General features: G+C 49.8%; 1 protein-coding gene across 3 annotated transcripts; it reads right to left on the reverse strand.

Moving 5' to 3' along the window:
- Positions 1-718: 718 nt before the first annotated feature.
- On the reverse strand, positions 719-11,979 carry VAX1 (ventral anterior homeobox 1). Of its 3 annotated transcripts, XR_012581150.1 has the most exons (5): positions 11,197-11,979; positions 9,317-9,504; positions 7,138-7,683; positions 1,634-1,695; positions 719-801 (listed from the first exon to the last, which is right to left on the reverse strand). XR_012581150.1 is itself a non-coding variant. In XM_074545299.1 (4 exons), exons 1-3 carry the CDS (start codon positions 11,432-11,434, stop codon positions 7,144-7,146), a joined length of 966 nt encoding a protein of 321 aa, XP_074401400.1. In that variant the 5' UTR covers positions 11,435-11,979; the 3' UTR covers positions 1,535-1,695; positions 7,138-7,143. The 3 variants fall into 3 exon arrangements, 2 of the variants coding, with proteins under 2 accessions (XP_074401400.1, XP_074401399.1); XM_074545299.1 differs by lacking the exon at positions 719-801 and having other exon boundaries at positions 1,535-1,695; XM_074545298.1 differs by lacking the exons at positions 719-801; positions 1,634-1,695 and having other exon boundaries at positions 5,791-7,683; positions 11,197-11,978.
- Positions 11,980-13,263: the final 1,284 nt, after the last annotated feature.

Here is a 13,263-nt window from a genome sequence, read left to right on the forward strand (position 1 = left end):
AATTAAGCCAAGAGGACATCCTTCCATGCTTCAGGTTGTCCTTCACTTGTTTCTCTCTCTAACATCATTTTTGTAGCCAGGTATGACCTCAGTAACCTTTCTCTCTTTTGTGTTCTGGCTGGCTTTCTTCCCAATATCCAACCTGAATCCACAGCTCATGACTTGCCAACTCATTGCTTGCCAGGATGAGTTTCCTTCTACTTTTTGTCCACTAAAATAAGAGGAAAAAAAAGGTGGAAGGGAATTTAGAAGAACAAGAACTCTTGCAAAATTTTGCTGGATTGATCCCTGTGCAGCTAGACTAATAAAAAAATCTTCTGATATATAAAGGATACCAACCTTAGGAAAAATTTAAATTCATGTTAAATTTTTTAAATTTTTGAGACAAAATTGGAAAACGAGTTTCCCTTTGGTTTTCCATCCATCTCACAGACTGGTTTTCATGCACCTTCAGTGAAGTGCTTCTGGATTGTTGTGGTGGTGCATCTGCCACCCTCCTCATCCTCGGGCCTGCTCTGTGGCCTCAGAAGCTCCTGATAAACCCTGGTGGAACCAGCTGGGGGTTGAAGCGTCCATTTACCATACCATAAATCACTCCCTGCTTGTACCAGGAGCTCTTGCACTGTAGAGGTGGAAAGCACCAGAAACATCAGCTTCCAAAAAAGGTGGGAAACAAAGGATAAGCAATTTTCTTTTGTAACCTTGGTAAACCACTTACCTGGGCTGTGGCCTGAGTGAAGTGGCACCAGTGTGAATTGTAGCCTGGTTGGAATGGTACCATTGTCACAGCACTCTGGGAAGCTGCAAAAAAACCACAGCAGTTGGCTTGGGTTATGGTCAGGAGGGAAACCTACTGGTGGTCAAAGTCAATCATCCTGTGACCCTGTAAATGTGGTCCTAAGTGAGACCCTTTGAGTTCTCCTGGACTGCAGCAGCTGCACCAGCACCTCCCTGTGACTGGGGCACCTCTCAGAGCTCCCAAGCCAAGTCTGTGGTTCTCAAGGAACCATCTCTGACAACAAGGCTGAGGCTGATTCCCCATCCCACCACATCTCTACATTCCTCAGAGTGAAACCCTTGCCTGTCAGGAAATGCAAAGTGTGAGCATTGATGATTTGGTGTGAGTATTTCACTGAACCTGAGGGGAACTTTTGATAGGAGCCTTTACACCCATAGACATCTGTGTACACATAATTTTACCTGTGTGCCTGTGAATTGATTATGGTATGAATGTTACTGTCTCAAATCTATGGTTAAGCCATTGTTGTAGTGAGCCCTACTGAATCACTATTGTAAATGTTAAAGAATTCAATGATTAAGTGCTGCTAAACCCCTTTGCATCCATATCCTTCACACCCTTACCTGCTTTTGCATTCCCAGATTCCATACAAATAATTTCAAATTGCTTCTAATTTGAGCTTCCTTTATACACTTTAACATGTGCAGTAAATAGTAGAGTGAACCTTGCCATCAAACTCTGTCAAGTTGTATTTCCACAAATTCATACTAAACCCGTGCCCATACCTTTGGTGGTGTTTCTTTAAGCAGCCAAACCATTCATTTGTGAGAGCTGTAAGAAGAGGTTTCTGCCAGGTAGCTGTGCCTGGTTCTGTGACAAACTTTGTGGACCCACCTTGTGTGGATTGAACTCTTTTATTTGCTCTCTTCATCTGGCTCCTTGGTTTTCTGCTTCAGCTGAAACACAAAAAACAATTTATTCACCCAGGCTGTGGCATCTCATCAGATGAGGCCTGTGATCCTGTTTTCTTGCATTGGCAATGACACCAAGTGCTAAGAAAAGGTTTGTGTTCTGGGCAAATCCTTATACTGATGTGATGTTTTCATTCTTGCTCACAGCAGGGAGATCAAACAGAAGAATGGGTTACAGATAGCTGAAGAGAAAAAAGTTCTGGGAATTTACTTTTTTCCAGAGAGAATAAGAAAAGAGAATAAGAAAAAAAAAAGAGGCAGAACCTCTTGGCAAACAGTTATATTAAGTACAGTTTGCAAGAACTGTGTATGAAAATAAGTTAAAATTATTTTGATTGTTCATGAGAAAGGAGACAAAAGGTAACATGGTAAAAAAGTTAAAAAGGATGTGGTTGCAGAAGGTGGGAACATCTGTTCTGCTACTTCTAATGAACTTGGGACAATTCATGTCAATAAAAAGTTGACATATAAAAAACCCATATAAACATATTAAAAACATATACAAAATATAATAATTTTTGTTCTGTGTGTGATTAACTGTGGAACTAGCTCCACTAGAAAAGTTTGAGACTTAATATACAAACTAGAGTCAGTCATTTACACAGAGATGAAGAACAGCATGAGCACTAACAACTACATATAGAAAGATAATAAATAAATACTGTGCTTAAGTTGCTCAGCAATTATAAGAAGCAGAAAGATGGGGAGTAAAGTGCTTGTTAGAGAGTTCTTACACCTGAGTCAGAAGTGTCCCAGGTCAGCCCCTGCCAGCCAGCACTTTGGCCACAGCTATGGCCCAGGGTCACAATTTATATTGTGGCTTTTGCATAGACAGCATCACATGCATTGATCTCATTTTAGCTTCCCTGGTAATTTTGTTAAACACTTGCTGGTGGCTGTGACTTGCTTCTGCTCAAGAGTTATTCTTTGGAAGTGTTTTTTTTTTCCTTAAAAGTAATTAAATACTCTGAAGTTAATCAGAGACCTGGTGTGCTTTTTTCCATGTCACAAGGTCGTGTACCTTGGGCTGATGACAGGATTGCAAATGGGGACAGAGTGGTCAGAGGCTGCACTAATCCCTGGCATGAGGATATGGAGGAGCAGCAAATAAAGCAGGGTCTATGTTAAGTGGGTGGGCAAATGCTTTTGAAAATATCCTCTAAATAGACTGATTCCTCTTTTCCCTATGTGTACCTGGCTAACATTGTTTTGTGTTTTCCCTGGGTGCTCTGGAGCTGATCCTGGGAGCTTTTCCTTCCTGAGAGCCACAGGAAAAGACATACTGTCCATGTACCTGTGAAAATACTCCTTGAGTTGATGAATTAGCCCATGCTGCACTCCATCTTTGTAAATCCTAAGCCCTATGTGTAGCTGCTGCTAAGGAAAAATTTAGAGATGTCCATGTGCCACAGAAATCCTTCTGTGATTTCCTTTAAAAATTAATGCCTGATATAGATTTATACTTGGTTTATTTGCTTTCCTACTAAATATTCCTGCCCCTCACATTCACACATGCTCCCTCTGCATAAACCAAATATTTCTCTGATTGAGCTCTAATGCCCCAGTGATGGCCACAAATAAAAATACAGCAAGAAATGCAGCAAAACCTTTCAGCAGCAAATAGCTTCAGGAAGGTGGCTTGTGTTCATTGCTCCAGTAGGATGAAAATCAGCATTTCAGTGCAAACAAGCAAGTAGTGTCTCTGGGCAGCACACAGCTTCAGAACAGCTTTGGTGTAGTTGGAAAAAAAAACAAACCCAAAAAAAATCCCACTGAACCAACTAACCAAAAAAACCGAACCAGCTTTTATATTCAGCTTCACTGTATATGTAGATGTGTGCATGAATGATTTTTAACTTGTCCTATGCAATGACACAGGTGGTATTCCCTCTTTTTTTTTTTTTTTTACAGAAATGCAAATGAATATATTTTATATGTCTGTTCTGTAGAAAGTAGGGTGTTTTGGTTCTCAGGGACCCCGTGCTTTTGAAATACTGAAAATTTTAAAGGAAATGACCGATTGCCTCCCTCCCTTGGGGCTCCAAGGTTTTGGGGCTTTGGCCTGAGTCACAAACAGAGACTGAAACAGAACTGTGACAGCCCTACACAGGACTGGGGAGCCTCTGGTTTTTGCTCCAACCCTAGCCCACAAGCAGCCCCTGATATGGGACAGGTGGAATTTGAAGGAGACAAGAAAAAAAGAGAAATTAAAATTTCCTGAAGTATTTATTTCACCTCAATGCTTAGACAAGTCTCCTTCACACTTCAAGGCACATCACTCTTTTTTTTTTCTTTTAAATGTTCAGAAATAGTTAATAATAATAGCAATAAGAATAAAAATGTCTAGCTCTTCACATGAATACTGAGGGCTGCAAAGCTGTAAAACAAGGGCTTCTGCTATTGTGTCAGCAATTTAGCCTGGTGCTGGCTTAAACTGCCTTACAAGGGGAGCAGAGAGCTTACACTGACCACAGCTCCAGCCCTGAGACTGCAGATCAGGCCAGCAACCAGGGAAAAAGAGCCTCGTGGCACCTGTGTGAGGGGACAGGAATGCTCCTGCAGTCTCTGGTTAAAGAGAGGAGCAGGGAAATCTTCTTTTCAGATGAGGGCACCTGAGCCAGCTCTGTCAGAACACGTTTGTGCTGCTGTTCCCATAGCTCACAACGCAGCAGCGAATTTGGGCACTGAAATGGCCCCATCTCAGCTGCAGGGAGGTCCTGCAAGACAGGACAAATTCATCACACAGCTCAGCCCCCTGTTTGGCAGGGGAGCCCAGGGAGAGTTTGGGTGGTGATAATTCCCTCCTTGGGAAGGGAATTCCCAAAGGCAGCCCAGGCCAGGGCTCCCTTCTTTCTGCGGGGCTGTGGGTGATGCTGTGCAGTCCAGGCAAGTCACAGACTGAAAACCACCCTCTCCCTCCAGATCTCCCTGGCAGATCTCTTCTGTCACATTCAGCTATTTTATTTTAAATACAACACTTTTCCCTCCCCTCCCCCTGAAGTTTTCCAGTCTTGACCAGCAGTTTCAGCGTCACCTCTTCAAATGTCACCTGTGATCCCCTCCTTCACCCCGGCTGCCCTCCCCTAGATAATTTCTACACTCTTCATAAAAAACCAACAAAATCAGCATCACCACTGCATCCTTCCCCCTAGCCTGGAGCAGTGCATCTGCCCTGGCTGGGACAGGCTCGTGGCAGAGCCCAGTGGAGGCCACAGAGGGACCTGAGGGCAGGGCAGGGCTGTGGGGACAGCAGGTGCCACCCTGCCCAGGTGGCTTGGCCTGGGGAGCCGGGGCATTGGGAAACCTGCACTCCTGCCCAGTAAAAACCCTCAGGGCTGGGCTGCCAATCAGAATGGAAGCAAGAGCTGCTCAGAAAACCCTTCTAAATATCTGTATTTGTGCACACAAGCTGAGCAGCGTCTTTACATGTGCCTGTACGTATGTTGTCACACACGCACGGATGTGCAGCCAGGAGTGGCCCGGCATGGGCAGGACAGGTTTGGAGGTGAGCAGTGCCCTGCACGGGGTGGCACCTGGCAGGGTGGGCACCTCCGGGGCACCGGCAGCACCACGGGCACGGACACAGACAGGGATCAGCCCCCGGGCCAGGGGGAGAGCTGCAAGGGCTGGGTCAGAGCCGAGCACGGGACTGGGAATGGCCCAAACTGCCCCAGCCGGGAAATCACCCTCTACGAAGTGGATCTCACAGCCCCCCGCTTAAAATGAAACATTAAATTTAATTTTAAAACCAGGAAAAATCGGGCAGGTTAAATAGGGATAGGGCTTTGTTGTTATTTTGTTGGTTTTTTGTTGGTTTTTTTTTAAGTGCACGTGTAAATGAAGGCAATTTGGGTGCTACAAATATAAGACGAAAATACACCTAATTCCGTCATCATATAGATATAATATATTTCACTCTCACCACATAAATACAAAACATCCAAATATCCAAAACATTCAGAACAAAAGTTAGTAGCAAGGGCTCAGCGCTCGATTCATTCATTATTTTTTCGACTAGTTGCCTAGAAACTTCAGACGTAAATAATTTACAATAAAATTACTATTTTCTTTTCATCCAGCTCCTTCTGTCCAGTTCTGGTCTATAGTTAATTCTATATTCTACAGCAACCATTCCACTTTTTGTAATTTTTTTTTTCTTTTTTGGTTACAGTTTGGTGGCACGTATTTATACAGTTTGTAAACGCCATGTGTTAAAGTTCAAAGAAAGAAAAGAAACTTAAAACCAAAGTAAATAATTTTTTCCCCCAAAGAACTACCTAAGTACAGCATCCCTTTTGTGGCAAATTCAAGTACCGAAATTGAACAGAAAATCGATCCAGAATACTAGAAGGTGAAATACATATGTTTGTGGAGAAAATAGCAGTAAGAATTATGAAAAAAAAAAAGTTTGTTACATAGATGTGTTTTAAAGTACAAAAATAACAATAAAAGATACGCTTTTTATACTTTACGTTCGTTTCAAATGAAGTGTGAGCGATATGCGAGAGGGTTATTTTAGGAGGAAGGAAGGCTACGGGGTTTTTTTGTGTTTTGATGAGCACTGAAATTATTTTGAAAAATCAAATAGAGCAATAAAAATTAAAATTACGATCGCAACAGATCTAGATACAAATAGATTTGTGAGTTCCGTGATTTGTCTGCAGGCTTGTTTTTGCAGATAAGCTCCGCGGGACAGGCCCGTTGGAATTCAAATAAAAAAAAAAAAGGAAAAAAGGGGAAAAAAAGGGGGGCGTTGTGTTATCTCGAAGGAAGAGACAATTTTATGCAAAATTTCTGCAGCCACTGGTTTCTGTCTCCCCTATTCGTGACTGTACGTTCAGTCAGTCTCGGCCCTTCCCACATTCAAGATTTACGGTGAAAAAGAAAAGTTGCTGGAGGATTTCCTGACTGGTGCTAAGGGCTCGCTCGGGGCTGTAGTGCAGCGAGTGTGGGGGTAAACGGGGGCCACAGGTGGGGCCCCAAAACCTTTGTGCTTAGAAATCACTGAGTCCGGGGGACACAAAAAAACCACCCCAAAACGGGCATCACCTGGCAGCTCCATCCTCCTCTCTCCGAAATCCCGCTCCCTCGCTCGGCATTGGCCGAAGCCGATGGAGGGGAGCCCGGCCGACCCTCGGCCCGACCGCTGACCCTCTGCGTCCCTTCCCGACCGAACGAGCAGCGCGATCGCCCCTCCCGCCCGGACAGACGGACCGCGGGCAGCGGGAGCGCACCGGGAGGCGCCCGCAGCCCCCGCCGCGCCCCGGCCCCGGCCGCCCCGGGCTGCGGGCCCCGCTCCGCCCCGGCCCGTGGAGGGAGCCGCGCCGCGGGGCTCGGGGGCGGCGGGGAGCGGGGCACGGCTGCCGCCGCCCGTCCCATAAATACCGCCACAAATAGAGACTATAAATATAAATAGGGGGAAGGTACTTAGAGTCAGTCCAGTGCTTTTTTCTCAGCGCTCTCTTTATTGTTGGTCCGGGAGTAGGGCTCGAAGGCGGACGAGCTCAGGTAGCGGGCCGACAGTTCCTGCAAGTTGCCCGCCAGCGAGCCGGCCACGGCCAGGGGCGCGGAGGAGAGGCGGCCGGCCACGGAGCCCAGCAGCGCGGGCACCGGCAGCCCGAAGAGCCCGTGCCCCGCGGCCGCCGCTCCGTGCAGCGCCGCGGGCGGGGGCGGCCCGGCGGCTCCGCTGGCGGCCGGAGGGTGCGGGGAGCCGCCGCCGCCGCCCGGAGCCGCCGCCGCGCTGCCGCCGCCCGCCGCAGCCAGGCCGGGCCCGCGCAGCGCCGAGCCCAGCGCGCCCGTGGCACAGGGCGGCAGCAGGCCCGGCAGCCCCGGCGGAGACAGCAGCCGGCCTTGCTCCAGCAGCCGCAGGACGCTGCAGGTAGCGGCGGTCTCGGACACCACCGAGCGCAGCTCGGAGTCCTTGCCCTGGTCCTTCTTCTGCTTGGTGCGCCGGTTCTGGAACCAGACCTTGACCTGCGGGCCGGGGAGAGAGGCAGGGTCAGCGGGGCGGGAGGAGCGGCGCCCCCCGGCAGGTGCCCCCCCGGAGGCTGCGGGGGAGGGCTGGGGCACAGGCACTTGCCAGCGGGGAGCGCTTCCCAAACGCACAAAGCCACGCTCACAGACACAGCCTCCCGCACCCTCTGTCTGGGCCCGGTTTCGGGGTGACCCCGGGGCCTTTCGTTCTGCATCTTTAACCAGACCTCTCACTTCGTCCTAGTTTACTACAGGCCGGGAATTCTCCGCGAGACGGAGCCAGCCCTTTCTCACCGCTTTATTCTAAGCCGGCTCAGCCGGAGCCCCGGGCACTCCGCGGCTCCCAGCAGCCGCTGCCCGCTCCGACTGCCCTTCTTGGGGGTAACAGCAGCAATGAGCTTCTTTCCCCGTATTCCAAACTGGACGCTCTCTCTCTACCCCCAAATAATTTTAAATAATATTCAACTTTAAAAAAGACTTCTGGAAGTCACCCAAAAACCACAAACAAAACCAAAACCAAACCAAAACACAACAAAACCCACCCATGGTGGGCTCTGTAACCTACGAACTGTTGAACTTGTCACTCCTATGCGGCAAGGAAAGAAAAAGCTAATTATCATATCAGGGGAATTTACTGTTATACGATGTTTTCTGGAAATACGAAACCGGCTTTAAGTTTGGACTTTTGGAGGCTTCCCTGCGCTCTCACACAGTTTTAGGCCTCCTGTCGGTCCCCGGCCTTTCTGCCCTGGAGGGTGCAGGAGCGATTCTCCCCCTCGCACATACAAGGACTCAAAATACGGCCCAAACTTCAGCCCCATTCCCGGATCTCTCATACCCAGGAAAGCCCAGCCCGAACATCTCCAGCCCGGCAGCCCGGGGGGAAGGTGCCCGTCTCTCCCTGCGACTTTGAGCGCCTGTATGCCGGGGCTGGGAGCGGCTCGGCCTCCCCTCTCTTCTCCCCGGCCGCAGCAGCGAAATCTCCGCGCCCGGCGGTGGCGGCTCCGCGCAGCCAAACACACCGAGCCTGGCGGGGCCGGATCCCCACGGGCCGGAACTGTGGGAGCCGGACACACCGAGCCTGGCGGGGCCGGATCCCCGCGGGCCGGAACTGTGGGAGCCGGGCACACCGAGCCTGGCCAGGCCGGAGCTGGGGGAGCCGGGCACACCGAACCTGGCGGGGTCAGATCCCCTCAGGCCGGAGCTGGGGGAGCCACTCCCTGCCCGGCGGGAATTTGCCTTCGTGGCCAAGCTCCCTCCGAGGCCCTCGGGCCTCCTCGCCCGCGGGGAGAGCCCAGTGGGGCTGGGTGAGGGCACACGAGGGACTCCCTTGGCCAGCAGTTCCTCTTGCCGTGACACACGCAGTTAGGGACACACGCACTTAGGGGGACACGCAGTTAGAGGTCCCCAGCCGGGACTCCTCAGCCACGAGCCCTCAGCTCCATCCCGGCCGGACACGCGTGGGCACCCCGGGGCTGCCTAGCCCCTCGCCCCGCGGGGGCTGCGCTGAGGGCGCAGGAGGCGCGCAGGGCCGCGTCCTTGGGCCCCGCAGGGCACGGAGCTGCCCGGGCCGGGAAGGGGGTCCCGCGGGGCAGGGCAGGGCAGGCGCGGCTCCCCGTCCTTGGGGCGCTACCTGAGTCTCGGAGAGATTGAGCTGGCGGGCGAGCTCGGTGCGTTCCCGGCCCACGACGTACTGGCAGCGCTGAAACTCCATCTCCAGGCGGTAGAGCTGCTCGGCCGTGAAGGAAGTGCGGGTCCGCTTGGGACGGTCCAGATCAAGCCCTTTAGGCAGAATAATCTCTCGGATTGAACCTTTGGCATCTGGCAAAGAAAGGCGCAGTCAGCTTCATACCCAGGCAACACTTCTCTGCTTTTCCCCTACTTTTTATACTTTCTAATTTTTCCAAGGGAAAGAGCCGTCCCCAGCGCCTTCAGGACCGAGGCACGAGTCGGGATGGAGCAGGGTCCCTGCGACTGAGGCTCTGCACCTGGCCACTGCACCCACGGAAGGGAAAAAACCCACAACACAGAAGGAAGGAGGGGGCGATGGGGGCCCGGGCCTTTATAATTAATCCCCTCAGCCCATTTAAAAATTACTTTGAATATATTGCGCTCACAGTGCGACACTGCGGCATCACCCACGGCCCCTCTGGGAAGCTGGGGAGAGAGAGATCCTTCAGGCCAGGCTTTGTGCCTGCCTGGAGTGCAGGGCTACTCTTTGTTCCCCTTGGGCTCCGGGCTAGGACTTGCTGGTAGCCACCACACACATTCCGTCCCCCACCCCAAAATATAAACACTTCTTATTATTATTTTTTTAATAACAAGTTTCTCATGCTTAAAAAAAAACAAAAAAAAAAAAAGCTTTTGGAGGCAGCAGTGCCCCGACCTGGCTGCCTGCCACTGTGAACGTGGGGACACCTCCAGCCCACCCTGCACCGCTGCCGCTGCCGCTTTGGGGTTTTGGCAACGAGAAGCAGGAGGGAAAAAAAAAAAAAGGAGGGGGGGGAGGGAAAGAAACCAAGGCACCAACCAGCCCGCAGAAACCTCACTTTTCTGGTAGCCCCGACTGGAAGGAAAGCGGGACAAATCTCATTAACACGACTGTCAAGCTAGAGCCAGATTCAGGTTACCTTAAAGCCTTCGAAACTTTACTTGCCGTAATTTTACCTCCTCGGTACGTTTTAAATCAGAGACAATCACATCATTTTAATCTGACCCTTCTCCGGGTCAGCCAGTGGTGTAAGGATTAATTCTGGCTTTCAAGGCCTGCTTCCCACATATTTTGTTCCGATTCTCTTCTCTCCCTCCTCCCCCAAAACGCATCTTAATAAAACTGAAATTTCTTCAGGTAATTTTTTCTTTTTTTTTGGAGGGAGTAAGAATAAGATTATTTAGCTATTTTAGCCTGGAGAAAGGACGAAGATTGAGGGAAATTAAACGTATAACTATTAAAAAGTAATAATTAAATAACCCTTCGTCATCCTTCCATTTATTTTAAAGCTGGTGGTTATTTTAAAACAGCCCTTTCCTACGGGCTGCCGGGCACGGAGAGAGGAGGCACAGAGGGAATCTCTGCCCTCCGAGAGGGCCTCGCTGCCCGCAGCCCCTCGGCCGCGGGCGGGATGCGCGGGCGCGGAGGGAGCGCGCCCGGCAGAGCCGCGGCCCCGGGGCAACGAACGCGGGGCTCCCCGCGGGGACCGGCACCCCGGGAAAGCTGCGGGGCAGGAAAGGAAAAACAAAACAACAATGAGCGGGGCCGGTCCGTTCCGGGGCAGCGCCGGGGAGCAACAACCGCGGCTTAACTTTGCGCCGAGACTGCGGCGGAAATTCCCCGGCATAAAGGCGGCGGAGCGGGGCCGGGGCACGGCACAGCCCGGCCCCGAGCGGGGTCTCTCCCCCGCAGCCGTAGGAAGGGCTTTGGACCCAGGGCCAGACCCCAGGCAAAGCGGCAAAATCAACCCCATCTCCCGGGCTCACCTTCCCCCACCCTCGCCAAACACCTCAAACTCATACCTCTAACTAGGATCCTCCTGCAATAGTCCGGATCAGCCGAACTAGATTTACTTTTATTACAACCTTCCGTGGCTGCAGAGGCAGAAAAAGTCCCTTGCTGATCCTTCAAAAAAGAAGTAGAAATATTTCCTTCAGACCCTTTGCTTTCCTTGCCCTCTTTATGTCCGTTCTTCGAGACCCGGTTAGCTTCAGTCTCTGAACTGCATCTAACGTCCATTTTGTCTTGTTTCCCAAACATGTAGTGCAATAAAAACAAAACAAAAAAAAAAAAAAAAAAGCGCCAACAACGATAACAAAAAAATTATAGAAGAGTAGAAGAAGAAGAAGAAGACGAAGTCTATGCTGGATATTGCACGACTTAGGGTGAGATCGGTGGGGATCTGTAAAGCACCTTGAGTAAGGAAGATCGGGTTTTATCCCACTGGAAAAGCAGCGGCTTCCTCAGTCCCAGCGTCCTAATGTGACTGTCCAGCTTCCCAGAGCGCCCAGTGATCAGGTACTCAACAGTACAACTCTAAAATGATTTAATGTCTGCCTTATTACAGAGACATGTAGTTGTTAGACACACAGAGGGACGCGCACTCGCTGTTTCAATTGATTACGGGTAATTTTGCAGCCTCCACATTTAGGTTACCTCATGAATACACTAAATTGTTTGGATAATATATCAGATCGTAATGGATGGTTTGTGTGCTTGTCCCCAATCAAGTAGAGTTTAGCCAGTGAATAAACTGAAATGATTGGTCTTGCTTTCAGGAAACACACAATCAAAAGACTGAGACTTCCAGAAAAAAAAAAAAAAAAAAAAAAAAAAAAAAAAAAAAAAAAAAAGGAGAGAGGAAAAAAAGGGTGGGGGAGAGGGGAAAAAAAAAAACAACTTTTGACAAGATTCACCCTGAATTGTTAGCACCATTAGCAGCCATTATTAACTTTCTTCAGTCTGCCTTTGACCTCCCGATTATATAGTGGCTTTCTCCAAAGCACGCCAAATAAATCTGAATAAAGCTGCTAGGAAAGGCTGAAAAAATGCAGTTGCAGGGGGGGTGAAGAAAAAGCAAAAAAAAAAAAAAGCCCCCTGGATTGTAAATAAACAAACAGATCCCCAGGACGCACACACCCAAAAAGTTCTTCCTCCAAGCAGATCTCTCCAAGGAAGCAGGTTATCTTGGCCAGCAGAAATCCTCGTTAACACATCTCCCCACAGACAGCCATCTTAAACTCCTACCTCTCCTTATTTCAGTCCCGATACTTGCTTTTTGTGCTTCTCCCTCTGTGTGTGTGTGTATGTGTGCATGCATGTGTGTCTGCTAATTCTGCACCTTCGCAAACACTGAACCTATTCGCAGAGCCTGCTCATTGGGAAAAAAAAAAAAAAAAAAAAAAGCCAGCTTTGTGTGCAGTGGATCCAGGAGGGGGGAGAAAGAGAGAGGGGGAGAAAGAGGGAGAGAGAGAGGGAGGGAGGGAAGGAGAGAGAGAGAGAGAGAGAGAGAGAGGGAGAGATAGCCCGTGAAAAATCTCAACTGCGTGATCCACTAAAGGAGAAAAAAGTTTTACTCTAGCTATTTCATTGTCTCTGCTACAATATCTTTGAGAACCGCAACAGCCAGTAATCCAATAAGACCATTGATTAGGCTACAATGATTCAATTCAAGCAAATGGCCTTGTGCAAAGAGCATGCTCCAGTCCTTCTTGTCACCTTGCAGGGCAGAAGCCCTCTTCATGCTTCTCTCCTTATTCATTCCTTTATGGGAAACGTAGAGCAAAAGGAGTGAAAGATGGCAATTATCTAATTGGACTATTAACAAACAATTCTCTGAGTGTGGCTGTCTGGCAGTGGTTCTTGGGCGAGGTGAAAGGCCACATGTTGCACTGGCCCCATTCACAAAGAGTTTAGGGGCCTGAGAGGGAGAGAAAGAATTTTCCCTGAGAATTTTTCACTCAAATGGCGGTGTATCCACCGGGCTGGCTGTTCCCTGCCTCGTCCCCTGCCTGTCTGCCTGCCTGGGAATTCCTCCCACCTGAAGCAGGCAGGGCCAGCCCTGTGCCTTGTTGCTGATGGTGCCAGGA

Source organism: Zonotrichia albicollis, chromosome 7 (assembly GCF_047830755.1).
Source record: "Zonotrichia albicollis isolate bZonAlb1 chromosome 7, bZonAlb1.hap1, whole genome shotgun sequence".
In the NCBI taxonomy this organism is placed as follows: Eukaryota; Metazoa; Chordata; class Aves; order Passeriformes; family Passerellidae; genus Zonotrichia; species Zonotrichia albicollis.

What these genes read in the sequence shown, in the direction of transcription:
- VAX1 (XM_074545299.1), bottom strand. Translation starts at nt 11,434, where the DNA reads ATGTTTGGGAAACAAGACAAAATGGACGTTAGATGCAGTTCAGAGACT. An exon ending in CAGGAGGATCCTAGTTAGAG is followed by an intron (nt 9,505 to 11,196) that starts GTATGAGTTTGA and finishes TTTCTTTGCCAG; the next exon opens with ATGCCAAAGGTTCAATCCGA. An exon ending in TCAATCTCTCCGAGACTCAG is followed by an intron (nt 7,684 to 9,316) that starts GTAGCGCCCCAA and finishes CCCGGCCCGCAG; the next exon opens with GTCAAGGTCTGGTTCCAGAA.